The sequence below is a fragment of the Sciurus vulgaris genome (genome assembly GCF_902686455.1).
Source record: "Sciurus vulgaris genome assembly, chromosome: X".
Taxonomy (NCBI): Eukaryota; Metazoa; Chordata; class Mammalia; order Rodentia; family Sciuridae; genus Sciurus; species Sciurus vulgaris.
Window position 1 is genome coordinate 2,037,354 of NC_136471.1, and position 20,165 is coordinate 2,057,518.

The 20,165-nt window shown below is 50.8% G+C and overlaps 1 protein-coding gene across 2 annotated transcripts; it reads left to right on the top strand.

The window, feature by feature from the left end:
* Positions 1-8,279: 8,279 nt before the first annotated feature.
* CCNQ (cyclin Q) lies at positions 8,280-18,803 on the top strand. Of its 2 annotated transcripts, none has more exons than XM_079123462.1 (5): positions 8,280-8,506; positions 10,954-11,137; positions 12,660-12,792; positions 14,649-14,876; positions 18,276-18,803. In XM_079123462.1, the coding sequence occupies exons 1-5, from the start codon at positions 8,389-8,391 to the stop codon at positions 18,363-18,365; spliced, it is 753 nt and encodes a 250-aa protein (XP_078979588.1). In that variant the 5' UTR covers positions 8,280-8,388; the 3' UTR covers positions 18,366-18,803. The 2 variants fall into 2 exon arrangements, with proteins under 2 accessions (XP_078979588.1, XP_078979589.1); XM_079123463.1 differs by having other exon boundaries at positions 8,282-8,506; positions 18,336-18,803.
* Positions 18,804-20,165: the final 1,362 nt, after the last annotated feature.

Sequence of the window (20,165 nt, forward strand, 5' to 3'; positions counted from 1 at the left end):
CACCTGGAGCCCCAGAAGCTGGAGAGGCAGGAAGGAGCCTCCTGAAGCCTGAGGAGGGAATGAGCCCTGCCTACTCCTTGATATCAGACTTCAGGAATTTTTGAGAGAAAAGAAATTTTTAAGCACCCAATTTGTATTTCTATAGTTCATGTGGCAGTCGTAGGGAATGCATGTAGTTCCGAGTACATATGTACTTTGATGCCTTCAGACATACACCCTATGTGAGGGTAACACATTTAGGGTGGTGTCAATATGTGGAAATTCACTAATAGACAATCCTCCTTCCTCTCTTCTGGATATCTCAACCTCCACCCTCTCTCAGCTATTTCATCCCACAGCCTTGCCCCAGACCTCATCAGTGCTAACAGGTGCAGCCCCGCTGAGTCTCCATTTCTAGGCCTTCTTTCCTGACCACCACCTTTTGTCACTCCAGCTCATGATCTGTTCTCGTAGCCTCTGGTGCTTGTGTGTTTTATTGAGGCCTTTGAGGAAACAGAGGCCTCCTGATGCCTAGGTCCTGACAGCATCCTGCCATAGAGTGGACCTCTGTGGTATCCTGGGGCTACGGCAAGAGCAAGGTCCATAGGGGTGGCACTGTGGCACGGAGCCCAAGAGCTGAAGTATCCTAGGGAGAAGAGAGCAAAGGCATAATACTGTTGCCTGGGGTAGGCAAAAGCTTCTGGAGTTCTCTGTTCATTAGAACAGAACTGCAAGCCTTTTTCCAGAAGCTTTCCGGATTTGCTCCAGCTGGAGGATCAAGTTGGACCAGTAGCTCTGAGTGGAGTCACCATACCCTGAGCCAATGAGCCACCAGGAGCACGCTGCCAGCTGCTAAGTAAATCTACTGGAATGATGCATTCAGGAACCAGGGACACCGTCACAGGATGGACTCAGGGTCACCAATGAAACTTGAGTCAAGATGTGGCCATCTGGTGGGTGGACTCTGTGTGTGCAGAGTCCTCCACCAGCACCTCCCAAGCCTGGGATCCTGCATCTCCAACCTTCCAGCCCAGCCCCCTCCCCAACAAGCCCTGAAAAGAGAGCGAAATTTGGAGTTGACAGTACCTGTTTCCTTCCAGAACTCAGAGGGCACACCTTCCCACTGTCTCTGCACCACCTCCTTGCCATAACCCCTCCTGGGTCTTTCTGTACCAGAGCATTGCCACCTTGCAGCTGCTGGCCTCTGGCCAGTGCCCTCTGGCTTCTCAGGTCTGAGCTTAAGTGTCTTTAAGCTTTAAGTGTCAGGGCCTCCTGGGACCTGACGGCAGGTGTCCTACCTGTCTGCCCCTTCCTCTGCCTTCTGACTTCCTTGGCTGGTCAGTCTTCAGTTCTTCCCTATGGGAATGTTTGCTCCTCAATGGCACAACTGAGAGTCTTTTTTTAAAACACGGTTTTGTTTAGGAATAATTCCCATATCATAAAATTCACCCACTTAAACCGAATAATTGAATGGTTTTTTAAATATATTGAGTTGGGTGTCTGTCACCACAATCTGGTTCCAGGACATTCTCATCATCCCTCAAAGAAACCCTGCCCCATCCGCAGTCATGTCGTTGTACCAACACACCACCCACCCCCAGCTCCTAGCAGTCAGGCCTCTCCTTCTCAACTCTGGGGGTTCATTACTGCTGTTCTTAGGGCTCCGTTGCTGACCCTGTGCTCACATACATCATCTTGTGTGTGCCTCGACCTTATGGTAGGATTTTCTCCATGGAGCTCCTTTTACTTGAATCTCACAAAGAAAATAATCCCACACAGCAGATTCACCAAGTGCCCCCACTTGTAAGGAATCGCGCACCTTCTCTCATGAAACCAAACCCCGATGTGCCAGGTGAACAGAGCTGTGAATGGCAGCTGGTATAGCTGCTGCAGGCTCACAGCAGGACGGGCCATGATCAGACTGTGGTTTGACAAAGGTCGCTCTGTCTGGAGTACAGGGATGGGGTGGGGGAGGAGGGTGAGGCTGCTGAAGGGAGACCTTGTCTGCTTGTGGTCACGGCTGTGTTCCCCAGCACCAGGCCCTAAGTCTGGCTGCGCAGGCACTCACTCACTCAGTGTGGTAGGATGAATGGGAATGGAGATGGGGAGGTGTGTGTCTGGGGTGCAGGTGCCAAGCTTGGCCGTGGGCTGGGTAAGTTTAGAACTCATTGTCCCTGCATGGCACTGCAGTCACCAGAGTACATGAGGACAGAGATGCACTCTCTAATGGGCAGGGATTGGGCAGGGAGAGGCCCAGTATGGGAAGCAGTGGCCAGGAGGGTAGAAAGGGACCTAGGAGAATAGGGTCCTGTGACACATGAAGAGAAAGTGTTGGCAGGAGGGAGTGTGTTGGGTCACTCTGCAGGAACAGGTAGACCCTGACTGTTTGAAATTCGGCTGACTGTTGGCCCCCGCAACACTCCCAAGGGGATATTGAAAATGCCACCACCCCTAAAATGAGGCTCTCTGGGGTGAGCAGGGCAGCCTGCCAAGCGTGAATGAGAGGACCTGGAAAGCAGAGTGGAGGGGTCTTCTCAGCACCAGGGATGGGGCCGAGGCCAGGGCTCCCATGTGCGGTTTGAACTTTCCACTGGTGCTAAGGCTTTCTTGTCAGTTTGTACGGGTGTAGGGCAGAAGGGGAAGAGGGAGGCGAGGCTCAGGAAGCTGCGAGCAGTCAGGCATCCAGCTACGGAGCTGGCTCTACTACACAAGGATCGACTGCTGGCAGGAGGCAGTGGCACTGTGCAGTTCTCTGTAGAGGAGAGGCTGTGATGGCATGCCGTGAAGGCAGGGGCCACTGTGGAGGGGCTGTGGAGTCCAGAGATGTGGAGCGAGGAGAGGAAGAACAGGGAGGGAAGACAGACAGGAAGGCTGCAGGGTTTGCACAGAGGTGCTGGTGGAGAGGTCAAGAAGGAGCAGTGCTGCCAGGTGAAGGGAAGGTTCCAAAAACTGTGATGAGGCTCCTTTCGGAACAGCTGCTGGGAGGCAGGCGAGACAGGGCGGTGCTGCATTTTGAAGCGCACCGAGGCTCCAGGGCACTACAAGTGCGCAGCCTGCCCTCTGCTTCCTCCGTGGCGCTTCAGCCTCAGAATCAGATTCCTTGAAATGAGTCACTCACTCATTTGATAATAGTGCCATTGTGAAGAGGTGCTGTGAATTAATCAACATGAAGGGCACGTGGTGAGGGCTAGATAAGGAAGTGCTGGCAAATGGGATGTAATCTCTTCTGTCTGGGATTGTCCACACCACCTTTGTTTCATCTTCAAATCTGAAGGTTAGTTTTTCTGGGTATAGGATTCTTGGTTGGCAACCATGTTCTTTCAGAGCTTGAAATATGTTGTTCCAGGCCCTTCTAGCTTTTAGAGTCTGGGTTGAGAAGTTGGCTGCTATCCGTATTGGTCTCCCCCTATATGCAATCTGATGCTTTTCTCTCACGGCCTTCAAAATCCTATCTTTATTTTGAATGTTAAGCGTTTTCATTATAATGTGCCTTGGTGTGGATCTGTTGTGATTCCGTGCATTTGGTGTTCTGTAAGCCTCTTGTATTTGATTTTCCATTTCATTCTTCAGGTTTGGGAAATTTTCTGATATTATTTCATTGAATAGGTTGTTCATTCCTTTGGTTTGTATCTCTGTGCCTTCCTCAATCCCAATAATTCTTAAATTTGGTCTTTTCATGATGTCCCATAGTTCTTGGAGATTCTGTTCATGATTTCTTACCATCTTCTCTGTTTGGGCGACTTTATATTCAGGATTAAATATTTTGTCTTCATTGTCTGAGGTTCTGTCTTCCAAGTGGTCTAGTCTGTTGGTGATGCTTTCCATTGAGTTTTTTATTTGGTTTATTGTCTCCTTCATTTCAAGGATTTCCGTTTGGTTTTTTTTGAGAATCTCTATCTCTTTGTTGAAATGATCTTTTGCTTCCTGCAGGTGCTCTTTCAGCTTATTGGTATTATCATTCATTGCCTGCATTTGCTCTCTTATTGCATCCTCTGCTTCGCGAATCATCTTAATCATGTATAATCTGAAGTCCTTTTCTGACATTTCTTCTAACATACTGTCATTGGATTCTATTACTATAGAATCTAGATTTGTTTGGATCATTTTCTTCCCTTGTTTTTTCATGTTGTTCATGTATCTTCCCCTCTAGCAGTGCAGATCTGGGGTATTACAGATTTCCCCCTATAGGCTTACAGTGGCCCTATAGGTTTCCAGAACCCTTTCTTTAAGGGGAGATCAATATTAGCAGTGCCCAAATCAGACACTATGCAATCCTAGACCAAAAAGCCCCTATGGGGACAATAACAAAATTGCCATAATAAACAAAATGAGGTCAAATGTTATCTTCGGTAAAACAAACAGGTTTACAATAATGTCTGCAGTTTCTGATGGAGGACAAAGAGGATGCAGAAGGATGAAGAATATGGCTGTTAATGGGATAATAAAAGAAGATTCAGATGTTCTAGAAAATAGAAAGGGTGAGAGTGTAATCAAAAGAAATCGGATGTTAGCATGTAAATAAGGGAGAAAGTGACTCTGAGGGAACAGGTAAACAGAAGGAAAAGAAAGCAAGAAACGTAAAGAAATAAAAACTTAAATTTTTTTTTAAAAAGGAGAAAAAAGAAAATCTACTGTATAATAGTCATATACTAATGAAACCTCCCAGTGTTCAGTAGCCTGATGCGTGAGAGGTACCTGACAATGAGCTTCAAGCCTCCAGCAGGCATCTCGGGATGGGATTTGCCCCACCCAAAGATCGGAGCTGCGGCTTCCAGGATTATCCAAGATGACCGCTCTGGCTTCCAAATATGTTGGCAAATGGGGAGCCGCAGCTCAGGGGTGGATGTGGTCAGCTGGAGGTCCTGGAGACAGGATGCAGTTGGTCTGGCAGGGGTCCTGGAGGTCGGGTGTGTTTGGTGTGGTTGTGGGATCCTGGAGGCCGGGTGCAATCAGTTGGTCTGGGGGTCCTGGAGGCAGGGAGCAGTCAGTTGATGTGAGGGCCCCAGAGGCAGGGAGTGATCGGTCGGGCTGAGGGATCCTGGAGATGGGGCTCAGTCAGTCCGGCCAGGGGTCCTATGGGGCCTGGCTGTTGTCTCAAAAAATCCACACCACCTTTGTTGAGCAACAAAAAAGATGTTGGGTTTGGAGATGAGACCCAGGCTTCAGCCCTCAAGGAGCTCACTGTCTGAGCCAGGGATGAGGGGTCTAAGAGGATAAGAGGGGAGATGCCACATTGGGGATAGTGGTGACAGGTGGCAGAGAATTGAGGGCCCATGCAGTGGGTGTGGCTTGCCAGTGGGACAGGAGGCACTGCCTAGAGGTTTGCTGACTCTGATTGGTGGCTCGTGAATTATTAATTCATCAACCACTGTGCAGAGGCTGCTTGCCAGGAGAGTGCCCCATGACCCAGGGCTTTAAAAAATTCATGTGTTCATTGAGTCATTCCCTCGACTCACATTCACAGGCCCCACTTGCTTGCTAAGCCCGGCCTCTTCACACCACAAAAGGCCCAGGGGAGGAGGAGTTCCCACAGTGCTGTTTAACCATCAAGCCCAGAGGCAAACAGCATGTGGGCAGTATGGGAGGGCCAGTGGGCGTGGGATCCGAGGGAAGTGCCATATGATTTGGAGTGTGTATGAGTGCACACACACACACGTGTGTGTGTGTGTGTACAGGGATACATGATGTGTGTGTTTGTGTGCACAGGGGATGTAGTGTGAATGCATGTGTGCTGGAGGTGAGGTGAGAAGTGGAGAGGCCCTTTTAGGGAGCATGGGCTTGAACCTGCCAGGTTTAGCCGCAATTGGCTTGTCCCAGGTCACTGGTGGAGCACAGAACCTGGCATTGACCATGGGGCTGAATGGAAGCAGGTGTTCTGGGCACTTCTTGGTTTTCGGCCTCAGGCTGTGGAGAGGTGGGATTGCTCAAAGACTGGGATGTGACAGATATGATCGAATGCATAAGGCAGGACAGGTGTCAACAACACAGGGGGCTGGGAGCCCTGAGCCCCTCCACTCACTTATACATGCGCCCTCCTATGCACATATACACCGGAAGAAGTTGGGGAGAAGCATGTGGGGCAGGAATCCTTTCACCAGGCAAAGACACTAAGATGAGGAAAAAAGACACTAAGACGGGAGACCATCCCCTTTGGGGATGCTGCCTGAGACCCTCATCATGTGCTTCAGTCAGCTTTGCATCACTGTAACCAAAAAGCCTGACAAAAACAACATAGAGGAGGAAAACTTTATTTTGGCTCATGGTTCCAGAGGTTCAGTCCATGGCCACCTGACTCCATAGCTCTGGGTTCAAGATGAGGTAGAACATCATGGCAGAAGGGCATGGTGGAGACAATCAGCTCAGGACATGGCAACCAGGAAGCAGAGAGTTTCACTCACCAGGGACAAAATATAAACCCCAAAGCTCCACCCTCAGTGACCTGCTTCCCCCAGTCACACTCTACCTGCCTACAGTAACCACCTGATTAATCTGTATCAGTGGGTTAATCCACTGATTAAGTTACTCCTCTCATATTCTAATCATTTCATCTTCGAAAATTCTTGCATTGTCTCATACACGAGCTTGTGGGGGACATTTCATATTTAAATCATAACACCATGAGAGACAAAGTGGTGAGATCTAAGGCTGGGCAGTCAACAGGGTGACCGTGCAAGGACTGGCATGCCAGGCCTCAGTCTCAGGCTTTCTCCTGAAGGAAAGGATCCCTGGATGATGCTAGGAAGGGCCAGGGCCCTTTCTGCCTCAAATTTCGGGAAGTTCACTCTGGCAGCTGGTGTCATGGGCTGAATGGCAATGCCCACAAACATGTCCATGTCCTAATCCCTGGGCCCTGTGAATGTGACTTTATTTGGCCAAGGGTCATTGCAGATATAGTGAAGATAGGGATCTTGAGATGAGGTAATCCTGGATTATCCACGTGGGTCCTAAATTCAATGACAGTTGTCCATATGGGAGACAAGATGAGAAGACAGAGTCACACAGAGGGGAGAAGGCCAGGTGAAGATGGAGGTGGAGATTGGAATGATGCTGCCACAAGTCCAGGAACAACTCTGGCTACATGAAGCTCAAAGAACAAGGAAGAATCCTCTGCTAGAGTTTCTGGAGCAAGCATAGCCTGCTGACCTTGATTTCAGACCCCTGGCCATGAGAATTTTGCTGTTTTTAGCCGCCTGGTTTGTGGTCATTTATTACAGCAGCCCCAGGACACTTAGCCAGCTGATATGGAGAGAAGATATAGGGGTGCCAAGGAAGGAGAGTTAGGTTGGACAGGTCGGGTAGGTAGGAGGTGGAGATTTCTACAGCATCATGAGATAGAATCACCTAGGCAGAATGGCCTAGGGAGCAGTGGCTTTTTCTTTTCTGCATTCTCACTGGTCTCCAATTATAGTAATTTTCTGAATACATCAGAATGACCCAACTGACTGTAGCTAGCTTGTGAGTTTCTTTGGTGTCCTCTGTCCCTAACACCTGATGCAGTTTCTTGCTTGTGGAAGACACGATTGAAATATGGGATGGTAAATATGCGAGTTTGATATTCAACATTCATTCAATATTTATTTAAGCTACTGTGTGCCAGGCTTGAAAGGTGAGCAAAAACTACATTCCCGACAGATGCGTGGTGGCTGTTAGATCCAAAGCTTCCTTTAGAAAAGACCCTCCTCACATTTTGTGCAGCCTTTCCATCAGGTCTCATCTGCATGTTTGAACATTCTTGCAAATCTGGACTGGGGTTTTACAAACACTAACATCTCCCATTAGTGCCAGCTGCCTATTCAGGCACTGACGCCTCAACAGGAACGCCCATAAATGCCCCTAACCCAGGGTTTGGCAGACGCTACAGCTCTCCCTGTCCTAAGCCATGCTAGGTCACCAACCAGGGTGACTTTTAAGTCGGACCGCGGGAGCTTGCCGCTTGGGTGCGTGGAGGTGCCTTCATACCCCAGTCCTCATTCCATGACCGTGCTGCGTCCTGGCTGAGCAGCACGGACGCAGCACGGTCGATTCCCGCTCCTTGGCTCAGAACTTGAGTCTCCCACAGGCAAACCACGAGTTTCCCAGGGGCGGGGCATTGGCGCCTGGGTCCAGCGTATAGAGTGGGTGTGTCTCCAGGAGGCGGGGCGTGCGCCAACCCAGACCCGGGATGCGGCGTGCGGAGGTGAGCAGGCGCGCAAGGAGGCCTCCAGGAGGCGTCGGCCTCTGCGCCTGCGCCTGCGCCTGCGTACTGATCTGAATCGCCTTTCTTTGCGCAGCCGCGCTCACCTGAGGAGGCGTGCCGGGGCGGGGCTTACGGGGCGGGGCGGCCGCGCCCGCCGCTAGGACCCCCCGGAGCCGGCCTCGGCGCGCCGGGGGCGCTTCTCCTTCCGGTGGGGGGCCGTGGGGCGGGGCCTCATGGAAACCGTTCACCCCGAGAGTTGCGAGGGAGGGGCTGTGGCTCCTGGGGCCCAGGGGCGGCCGGCGCCGGAGGCAAGGGTGCACTTCCGAGTAACGAGGTTCATCATGGAGGCAGGTAACCGCCACCAGGGAAAGGGCGGGTCCCGCGTGGACGGGGCGTGGAAGCCGGGCTTCGCGGAGCTGTACAATCGCATCGCCCAGCCCGCACGCCGTTGCTTCGCAGAGAAAGCGCGGCTGGGCTGAGGGAAGAGGCCTTCCGGGTGCGACCCGCCATAACGGAGGCTGGGAGGCCCGCTCAGGACTGGCGGCATCTGCCTTTCCGGTCTGCCATGTGTACCAGGCATTGAGATGCGGGGAGGCGCCGGTATCCCCATTGCACAGAAGAGCGCGCAGGCCCAAAGAGCTGATGTGGTTAGGGACCGGACTCCAACTAGGCGGGGCAGAAGTCTGAGCACAGGCAACTCTATTGCATCCGCCACGCCTTCTGCCACGCCTTCAGACACGCCTATCCCTGCATACTAGAAAATTGACTCTTGGTCTCAAGGAGCCTTTTGCGGCGCGCTTTTGGGCATGCACGGTGCAGCTAGAGTTCTGAATCTTGGCCAAATCTATCATAGTGTTGGGCAGCCAGCTTCCAGAGCGTTGCAACGAAGCCACAGGGGTTTCTGTAGAAACACTTTTTCTCTTTCAGTGGTGTCTTGTTAAGCTGTCCAATTATTTCCTTGACTCTATGTGTACTTCTTGGGGCACAGGCTTGGGCAAGTGCGCTTTCAAGTCACGGCAAGCAGAGGGTCTGAGGAAATGGCCTCAGACCTGCTAATCCAAGTGACTTGTAAATTTACAAGAGTTGCAGAGTTTATTAAGGAAAGATGGCATTGTCCCTCACATCTGCTACCTTCCATCTGCTCAGGCTAGCAACACTGCCTTTTCTAGCATTTCCTGGAATGAGGAGGTCCCATGTAGGAATTATCTGATGCTTAGACCTTAACATACTGAAAGCTCTTTAGGAGTCACTTTCAAAGGGCTTCTTTATAAACATGGCATATACCCTTGCCCTTTGTAGAAGCTACATACAGGTTCCCTGAAGATGCCCCTGCCCTAATCCCTGGAACCTGTGAATGTCATATAGCAAAACAGATTTTGCACATGTATTAAGGATCTTGAGATGGGGAGATTAGGTATCCTAGATTATTGGGGTGGGCCTGTTTTCACCACATCTGTCCATATAAGAGAGAGGCAGGAGGGGTCACAGTCAGAGGAGAAGGCCATGTAGCAACCAAAGCAGTGTTAGAATATGCTGTGTCACTAGTTTTATTTGGGGGGGGGGTGTTGGGAATTGAACCCAGGGCCTTGTGCATGCAAGACAAGCACTCTACCAACTGAACAACATTCCCAGCCTCGGTCACTAGCTTCAAAGATGGAGGAAGGGACCAGGAACCAAGGAATGTAGGAGACCCCTAAAACTAGAAAAGGCAAGGAAACAGATTCCTATAGCTTTTCAGAAGGAACCAGCCCTGAAGACACCTTGACTTGCCCCCTAAGTCTCATTTTGAACCTGGACCTCCAGGATAGGGACAGCATAAATGTGTTTTTTAAGCCATTGAATTAGTGGTTATTTGTTACAGTATCCCTAGGGGACTAATCCACCTTCTTAGGTAGGGAATGCTGAAAGCAGTCTGAATGATTGCTTGCTGGTTGCTCTCTGTCTTTACCTATCAACTTTCTCTTGTTAATCTGGTCATTGCAAATTGGTTTTTGTTCTGGGACCCAGCACATTGATTCTCTTTGAAGCTGTCTAGGGGGTAAGAGGGGTGAGGCTGAGGTCTGATCCTCAATGAATTCACTCCATCCTTTTGTGGTTTTTGAGTTCTGCTCACTTTTCATTGAGTTGGCCTCCTTCCCTGGTGCATGTCCATGGCCATAAATGCTGCTTTTTCTCTGTTCTGCCCGTGCTTGTTCTGATTAGTCACTCATCTTGCTTTTCTCACTTTATCTGTGGAGTAGGAAACCAGTGCAGAGAGTAATTTTTAACTATAATGCTGGAACTTCCAGCATTTTTGAAGGCTCTCAGACCTTTTACCTCCTGTCTTCTTAATCAGATTCTGGTTAGGTGAGTTGTGTGACCTCTAGTTCGATGCTTGTTTGGGTGAAAACAGACATACAACAGTGTGTGGTCCTTTCTGAGCTTCTGTGGAGAGAAGCCCATGTACCAGTTGGTAACTGAGCAATAGTTGGAACCTTTGCTTATTGGGTTGGTTTGCAGACTAGTGTGGGCAGGACCTGGGGGTTTGTTAGAGGTGCACAGTCTCAGAGCTCCACTCCTCCTGAAGGAGCATCTGCATTGGAACCTCATGCCCAGAATCTTTCCTAGCCCACTGGAGTCTGAGGAGTCTGGGGACCCAGCAAGAGACCCAGCAGCATGGAGTGGCAAGGTTAAACATTCTTGATCTTCTCTGCCTAGGGTGCGCACCCTTAGGGCCTATTCCAGCAGCTTCCCTCACTTGAGCAGTGTGTGAGTGAGCACTGGACTGAAGGACTCTTCTGCCTGCTTTCTCTCCGTAGGTGTCAAGCTGGGGATGCAGTCCATTCCCATTGCCACCGCTTGCACCATTTACCATAAGTTCTTCTGTGAGATCAACCTGGATGCCTATGACCCTTATCTGGTTGCCATGTCTTCCATTTATTTGGCTGGCAAAGTGGAGGAGCAACACCTGCGTACTCGGGACATCATCAACGTGTCCAACAGGTACTGATGTCCTGGCTGAGATGTTTGGCCTCTAGCCAAATCTAGATGTTGCCTCTAGCTAGCAGGGGCAGAGAAGGTTCCCTTGGGCCTGCTGCCCAGGTAGCAGCATTCAGGCTCAGAAGGAAGCAACTGGATGACTTGACCCAGCGCCAGAAGCTGCGAAGGCAGGAAGTCCCAAGGGCCTCTGGGAGGGAAGCTTGGCCACATTATGGGAAGCCTCAAAGGCTACCCAGGGTGGAGGTGGGTTGAGCAGAAGGAGCTTGGAGAAGTATGTCAGAGAAGAGTTATCTTGTCCTGGACAGGACAGGAGGTGGCTGGGGGCAGAAGAGCATGGAAGAGAACCTTCCTGGTTGGGTTGTGGGGCCCAGCAGGCCTGAGTGGTCTAGAGGAGGGACTGTGGACCCAGCTGGACAGTCATCATATTTAGGATATTTAGATGGTGTAAGAACCTGAGTCCCAGTTGCCCAGGAGCTGTGGGAGGTGGGTTGCACAGCTGGGCCAAACAGTCATATTGCTGCTGAAGGCCCCAGGGGGCTGGGTGACCAGGAGACAGACATGAAATTTATGGAAAGTTACTGACTAGCTGTGCGTCATGGGCCTTTCCAGGAACTGTAATTAATTAGGAAGAAAACTATTTTGTTTTTCTTTTTTTAATAAACAGGTAACAGAAAAAGCACTCCCTACCCCCAAGCCTGACAGGTTCATGCTGTACAGGGAGAGACTAAGATAAAAACAGGCACGGAGTGAGAGAGGGCGGCTGGAGTCCACCCATAATTGCATGGCCCCCAGCAGGGAGGAGCAGCAGAAGGGGAAATTGTGTGGAGCCCTAATTAGACATGGGCACAGGGGGCCAGGGGTTCTGCAGGGATCATGGAAAATGAGTGAGCAGTGAGGAAGGATGAGTCACTGGCAGAGAGTTCTGAGCATTTGAGTGTGAACTCTGTTCACGTACATCTTGGGGATCTTGCGTAGGTGGAAGCATCGTGGACATACAGGGTGTAAATAATAACAGAAAGATCTGGAAGAAAGGAAAAACTATCCAAGAAATATAAAAGCAAAAGACGTTGCCTTTTGGAATATACATTTCCTAGGCCATTTATGTGTTTCCTTGGGCCCCGAGAACAAGCCTCGGGTGCTGTACCAAAGGTGATGAAGAGCCTCCTCACCACCATACTACTCAAGACTAGGTGTGCTAAAGCTTCTGCTTCCTTTGGAGTCATTGCACTGACCCAGTCTTAGCCCTTGACATCTTGCTGAATGATGGTGGATGGCCCATTGAACTAAAACTCAGAGCCAGTTTCTTTCCTCAGTGCTTACAGTTGTCATTGTGTACACTAGATGCGTAGATGAAGAGTCATTTTATAAAAACAGAAATAAAGTGGTCCCATGTTAAGATGCTGCACAAGACACTGTAGGTTGTGTCTGGACATCATGTGACTTCAGTGCTTGGCACACTGGAGCTGCCCCGTTGCTTGGGAGACACGTCCCTTGCCGCTCTAAGCATTGCAATTCCTTCACACAGGTACTTTAACCCAAGCAGTGAGCCCTTGGAGCTGGACTCCCGCTTCTGGGAGCTCCGAGACAGCATTGTGCAGTGTGAGCTCCTCATGCTGAGAGTTCTGCGCTTCCAGGTCTCCTTCCAGCATCCACACAAGGTACAGCATGGTCATGCTGGGGAACTGGCAACTATTTCCAGAGGCTGCCAGGATCTTTGTTCCATAGCCTGGAAGCTTGTCTCTTCTAATGTCTGAGAGTACAGCAAGTGAAGGGGAGAAGGGAACCAGGGCTTCTGATTCCACACACAGCAGTGGCTCAGCCATCCTCCCCTGCCCCAATCCTAGGGTTTTATCAGGCAGTTCTCATCTCAGCTGCCCCATTTTTGCTTGCTCATCCATGGCCACAGGGTGGGACCTGTGTGGCTCTCTGAAACCATCGCAGCTCCCACAACCCATCTAGTTGTGCTCACTGAGCCTTAGAGAAGGGCTGGTTTCATAACCTGCCGGAGTCCCTTTTCCTGTGAGTTGCTGTTGCATCCAGCTCAGCTGTGCTTAGAAACCCATGAGAAGAGCCGAGCTGCTGAGTCTAGTGGCACCATTTTAACTTCTAGGTGCAATGGAAGTCTAACACAAGACCATTACAAACAGCAACTCAGGGGAAGGCCCCCTCTTAGGAGCACTGGGATGTGCAACTGTGGTATATCAGCTCCATGTGCAGGCTGCTGGAAGGATAGTCTGTGGATAGTGGGGAGCTGGGGCTTAGGGTTCTGTGCTAGGACTTCTCTTCATTTTAAATGGGATTTTTATTGAAGTAATTATAGATTCCCATGAAGTTGTAAGGAATAATCTAGAGCAATCCCATGTGATCTTTGCCTAGCAACCCCAGTGGGACCCCTTCAGTGTCACAGCCAGGATGTTGACACTGATACAGTCTACTGGTTTTATGAGTATTTAGTTCTGTATTATTTTATCACATGACCACCACAGCCCAGGTGCAAAACAACTCCATCCACACAAGGATCCTTCTGGTGCCCTTTTAAAATCTCATGCTACTCTTTCATCCCCCTCCCTTGCCCTGGAAACCTTGGTCTTGGATTTTTACACAGGTTTTAGTCGTCAGAATGCCTGATAAGCATTCCAGGGGAAGGTGGGAACTGTGCTGGTAGCTGCGGGGTGGGGTTGTCAAGGTGACAGGGCTTGGAAACAGTGCTCTGGCCTGTGGCCCCTTCCTCTTCCTCTTGGCAGGTGAGAATCTCAGTAACATAGGTAACCCCTCCAGGATGTGTCTGGGTCACGCACACATGTGCTCAAGGCTGCCCAGGTGCTCGCTGTGGTCTTTATGCACTGCATGGGGTTCAGGCCAACCTCCCAGCTGAGAGATCATGGAGATGTGAGAGCTGAGGCCAGCACTACTTCATGTCCTTGACACAAACTGGGGAAATGCAGCCTCTAGTCCCTAGTCTTGAAAGCAGTAGCCTCCCAGCAAGCTGGGCACATAGAGTGCAGTGCCCTCGAGTCTGCAGGTAATGACACTGCTTGTTGGAGCCCTAGCCCCCAAATGATTTCTCAAGGTGAATTGAACAGGGTCCTGGGATCAAGGGAGTTCCTGTGGGGATGGCCATCAAGAATGGCCTGGGTAAGTTCCCCCAGAGCTGTGTCTGGAGAATGAGAGTGGGCAGGCAGGCGGGGACCTGCAAGTTGGGCGGTGAGACGGTTTTAGGCAGAGGGAAGGGTGAGTGCAAAGGCTGAGGTAGAGCATGCCCAGTACATTCCAGCATGGTGGGAGGGCAGGCTGGGAGATGAGGTCAGAGAGGGAAGCAGGGCTTGGTGACCAGCAGAAGACTTTGGGGCTTTTTTCTAAATGACACGATGTCATTGGAGGTTTTGAACAGGGAGGTGGCATGATTGTGACTGCTTATCGAGAGAGGGCAAAGGGACCACACTGCAGCAGTGAAGAGTTGGGTGATGGGGCTGAAGCCCTGAAGGCAGACTGGCTGACGTGTGTGTCTTTGCAGTATCTACTCCACTACCTGATTTCCCTCAAGAACTGGCTGAATCGTTACAGCTGGCAGCGGACCCCCATCTCTGTCACGGCCTGGGCCCTGCTGCGTGACAGCTACCATGGGGGACTGTGCCTCCGGTTCCGGGCTCAGCACCTGGCTGTGGCAGTGCTGTACCTGGCTCTGCAGGTCTATGGAGTCGAGGTGCCTGCAGAGTCTGAGGCTGAGAAGCCATGGTGGCAGGTGAGGTGGCTGCTCAGTGAACTGACCTGTGTCCTCTTTTCAGAAGTCCCTCTGACTGGGCATTCACCCATTTTCTTTCTGTTAATTGTCCTTGAAGAAAGCCATGGGCCACTTGGAAATATTGAAGCATAAAAATACCGTTATAATTGTCTTCCCTTTGGCACTCTTGTCATTTGGTGACAGATCATTTTGAATGAACATGGCCCTAGTTGCAATCTTGGGCCAGACACACCCTTAAGATCACGTCAGGGAAAGAGCACCTGCGTGGTCAGAAGTATTGCTTCACGTGTGGTCTTCTCGGGGAGTTCCACATAACAGGGCTACAGTGGCCTTGCTCCGTTGGAATCAGATGGCAGCAGAAGAAGCTACCACTTCCTGGCCCTGCTCTCTGAGGACATCTGCTGGGCATGGTGATCCTGTCCCCTGACCACCAGATCTGCAATGCCCTTCCTGCTTCCCATTGTGCTGGCCCTCCTCCATTTTGCTTTCTTTCTACTGTGTGTTCACTAGCTTATAAACTTCACTTGATGTACCAGCACCACCTCCACGTCCCATGCTCAGCACTGCCAAGAGGAGTACCGGCTGCCCTGGCCCAGCATAGCCAGGAAGTGGCTGTATCACAAGGCTGTTTTCTGGGCAGCGTAGACTCACCCAGTAATTGCTCAACCTGGGAAGAAGTTGCCCTTTTTGGGGTGGCAGACACATGTTCACCCAGCTCTTCTTAGAGTCTGTCACACTTGACTTCACCTTTTCTGGTTGTCTTGGGGCTGCGTGCACTGGGAGCTTCCAGAATGCCTACCACTTTGGGCTGGTGAAGTGTGAGTTGCCTTGGGATGAGCTGCTCCTGGTGAGGCCCTGGCTGCATGGCTGCATGGAAGCTCATGTCTGGTATTTAAAACACTTTTCAAATGTGCTCTCAGCTGCTACTTTTTTCCATGACTGCTTCTGTTGTCACTTGTTGGCCATGGGTTCAGCACAAGAGTCTGAAGCGCTTCCCTGTGGGAAGCCAGCCTGCAGTGTGCGTGCCAAGGCTGTGTGCCAGCAAGATGAGCGGGGATGGCAGTGGGGTCAGAAATGCCTCAGGTTATCACACAATGTTGCTGAAGTTCCGTAGCCAGAGCCACACCCGGGCCATCCATGCTTAGGAAATTGATGTCCCCAGACAGGTGGAGTCAAGCTGCTAGGTCCTCTTTGTTCCAGAGGCCTATAGTGTCTCATCACTGGACTTGGAGATGTGTTCCTTCTGCTGTCAGATACTCCAAGGTTGTCACCTACCCTTGACTGTTTTTCTTAAATTGTGGTGACAAACACACTACCTTCCCTTTGTTTTTTGAGGCCGGTGGCATACTAGGGGTTGAACCCAGGGGCATGCTGCTACTGAACTACATCCCCAGTCCTTTTTATTTTTTATTTTGAGACAGAGTCTCACTGAGTTGCTGAGGCCACCCTGTAACTTGCCATCCTCCTGCCTCAGCCTTCTGATTCTCTGGGGTTACAGGCATCTGCCACCATGCCCAACCCTTCGTCATCATTTTTAAATGCGCAGTTCAGTGATATTAATCATGTTAACATAGTTGTGAAACCATCACCACTAACCACCCGCAGAACTCTTTGATGCAAAACTGAAACCCTGTCCCCATTAAACATAAGTCCTTGTTCCTTCTTTCCAGCCACTGGCACCCATCATTCTACTGTCTCTGTAGATTTGACTGCTCTTGGGACCTCCTATGTATGGAATCATATAGTGTGTGTCTTGTTGTGACTGGCTCATTTCATTAAGTATCAGGTCCTCAAGAGTCATCCATATCCATGTTGAAGCATGTGTAGGTTTGGTAATATTCCATTGTATGGATGGACCACATTGTATTTATCCATTCATCTACTGATGGTCACTTGAGTAGCTTCCACCTTTTGGCCTCGGATACTTTTTAATAGTCATCTGTCAGGAGTGCATTCGAGCAGAGCCTGACAAGCAAGCCTGTATTTCTCAATGCAGAGCCCAGGGTGAGACAGCTGTGCTTCCTGAGCCAGGGCCTGGAGGGTTTCCAGGTCACTGTCTCCCATCTGAGGTTGTAGGCCCTAGGATATGGAGGGGCCTACTTTTGGGGGATTTGGAAAGGGTGGATATATGTCCAGTTTTTGCCTTGATCAGCCCAAGGCCTTGACCTTCTTGGTATCTTGGTTCCCCAGGCAGTGACCTGTGTAGGACAGCTGTGGCGTCCCACCAAGGGCTTGTTGCTTTGCTTTTTCTTCCCTTGTTGTCAGGGATCCCCAGAGCACCCTCAGGCTTGATGCTAGGGCAGTGTATACGGAGTATTGTCAGCCAGGAAGCTCACTTGGTCCCTGGTTTTTAGGATTTTTACTGGGGTGGGTCTTGGAGGCACCCTTGTGGCTGAGTTGAGTAGCTCAGGCCCAGCCACCCAGAAGTCCAGCTGGTGGTACCATGTGGGCTAAGGCCCCCACCTGCATCAAGGCATCAGCATAGACCACCTGGCTGGGGCCCTAAGCCTCAGGTGAACAGACATGCCCATCAGGCAGGATGTCCAAGGGGCTTAGAGGTCATCCTCTAGGAGCTGGGCAGGGCCCAGACCCATCTTTGGGAGGTTCAGGCCGCAGGCTTGTAAGTTCTACACTGTACTTCTCGCTTAGTTTGGCCCCTTAAGGGTTGGCCTCAGTCTTGGGAGCACTTCTGCACATTCAGTCTGGATGTCTGCTCTAGTTGTTCCTCAGAACCAGCCTAGGCTGGGAGTAGGGTCCAGATTACTTAGTTTGTCTGTTTCTGGAAATGAGAGTTGTACGCTTTCCTCTTGCTAGCATCCCTGGACACCCTCAACTTAAGAGAGCCCCAGATAGGAGAGAGGAGCCTATGCTCTGTGCCCAGTTCTGTCCCCAACCCCCTGTGTGATCTTGGCCGAGTCCTTCATCATGCCCAGGTTGAATATCTCTAAGGCCTCTTCCATCTGAATGTTCTTTGCTTTGTATAGTCTTTGATCAGCCTCAACAGGCTAGAACCTAACTGACTTGACAGGAGAGTCATTATGGTCTGGATTCTGCTTTTGTTTTCCTTTTTTGTTTTTTGGTTTGGTTTTGGTATTGGGAACTGAACCCAGGGGTGCACTACCACTGAACTACATCTTCAGCCCTTTTATTCATTTATGTTTAATTTTAAGACAGGGTCTTGCTAAGTTGCCCAAGCTGTCCTTCAACTTGCAGTCGTGCCTCACCCCTTGAGGCACTAGGAAAGTGTGTACCACCGCACCTGGCAAGCCACCATCATCTGGATAGCCAAGTCCCCATGTCCCCTGCCCTGACTGGGAAATGCCCTTCTGTGCTAGTGGATGGTGCCTTGCTAAACACAGAGGGAGTCTAATTGGAGCCTATTTTCCTTCTCCTTTCTAGGTGTTTAGTGACGACCTTACCAAGCCAATCATTGATAATATTGTGTCTGATCTCATTCAGATTTATACCATGGACACAGAGATCCCCTAAGGCCCTGGCCCAGGCCTGCCCAAAGAGAAGCCCAGGATGGTCGGCTGCCTGGGGACGGTGCCACCACGTCGCTGTGACGGCCGGTCCCCAGAGGACCAGCTGGGAGGACTGGTTGTGCTGCTGGAGATGGGCTGGTGAAGGCGATGACATGCTGCCGCTCTGACTGTCCCCAGCAGCCGCGGTCCAGACGATGCTGGGAGGTGCACCTCCAGCGGGCAGGCTGGGAGTGCACAGTGCGCTGCTGCCCTGGGGCAGCTGCATCTGCTTTTGTCCTTTGAGAGGACTCTGACTGTGGTTGAAGTGTGATATCACTGACAGGAATGTCGAAGAACAGATGAGACTGCACCCTATGGATTTTGTAAAGCCAGATTTTTAGAAAGTATGATTGTGCAACATAGATGGAATTTTATTTTGTGTAATAAAAGTGATGCAAATCAACAGAGACCCCTGTCTTTGCACCTGCACTGTCCTGAGGTTCCTGGGAGTTGGCAGAAACTTGATATCCCTTGTGCTCTCCAGGTGGGGGGTGCCCCTTGTGCTTCCAGGGTGCACTGGAACACTGCAGACCTGGGGAGCTGGCCTGCTTGGGGCTGAACACACAGCCCATCTTTGGGGAGGGTCACTGGTGTTCAGAAAAGCCAGTGTGATCCCAGTATGGTGGGAAGTCCTCAGGCAATGTTTTTATGTCGAGACAGCCAGTCTAGAAGGAGAGTCTGCAGAGATGCCAAGACGTGGCACCCCTCTCACTCCCCACTCAAGTCCCTTCTTCAGAAAGGCTGGTTTTTGGATTGTGAGCAACATCAGCCTGGCACTTGCTCCCTAAGTCCCCCAATGGGCTCAATGCACTTTGAGCATATGGTGGCTGCTTCCCTATGTTTGTCAGGTTGTTAGCACAGGAGAGTGGGGTCTGGCACCCACAGGTCTGTGGGCTGGAATAATGCCCAGAGTCATTCATGGGGCTCCAGGGGAGAGCTTCCTGCTAGCTGGGCTGTACTCATCCCTGGTGGGAGGCAATGGTCACATAGCAGTGATGGGTCAGCCAAGGAACTTGCTTGGCTTTACAGAGTAACCATGTTGTCTGTCCCCAGGGTGAGGAAGCACAGCAAATGTTCCAGCCCTCCCCAGTGGGCAGGGCGGGGCTGGCCTGGCCTGGGTTTGAGACCAAGTGATCGGGCAACAGTGCTTATTGAGCAGCGGCTGTGTGCCTCGCAGCTAAGCAAGCAGGTGGAACTTCTTGCTCTCCTTTTAGTGTGGGAGTGGAAAGTGCTGAGGAGCAACTCTCCTGAGTGTTTGGGGGCACAGTGTAGTTGCTCACAACACAGGCTCTTGAGGCAGTCTTTCTGGATTCTTCCAAATACAAAGGTGTCCTTTGTCACCAAGCCTTGTGCTGAGAGAGCCCCGAGAGGTATGTGTGAGGGTGAGGCTCTAACTTTCCTCCTGGATGTGCTAACAGTGATGATTCCTGACAGAAGTCCTGTACTTCTGTCAGAACGGAAGAAGATTCATTCTGCCACCAATTTGGAGATACGTCATTGACCTGTTTGGAGGCACAGGCAGCCTTTCAGGTGAGCCAGAAAAGGGGAGACGAGGAATGCACACTGAAACCCACTGCCTCTGCTGGCTGCCCAGGACTCTGGCCAGGTGCCATGGACACTGGCCTCCAAAGTGGCATCCTTGTCCCCATCCTTCCTTTCCTCATTGCACCCTGGCTTATGATGCAGTCTCTTCGCGTTGGTTCCCTTTGCTGCCCCTGCCCTCTACCTTCATTTATTTTTTTCAGTTTGTTCTTAACCTTTAAAC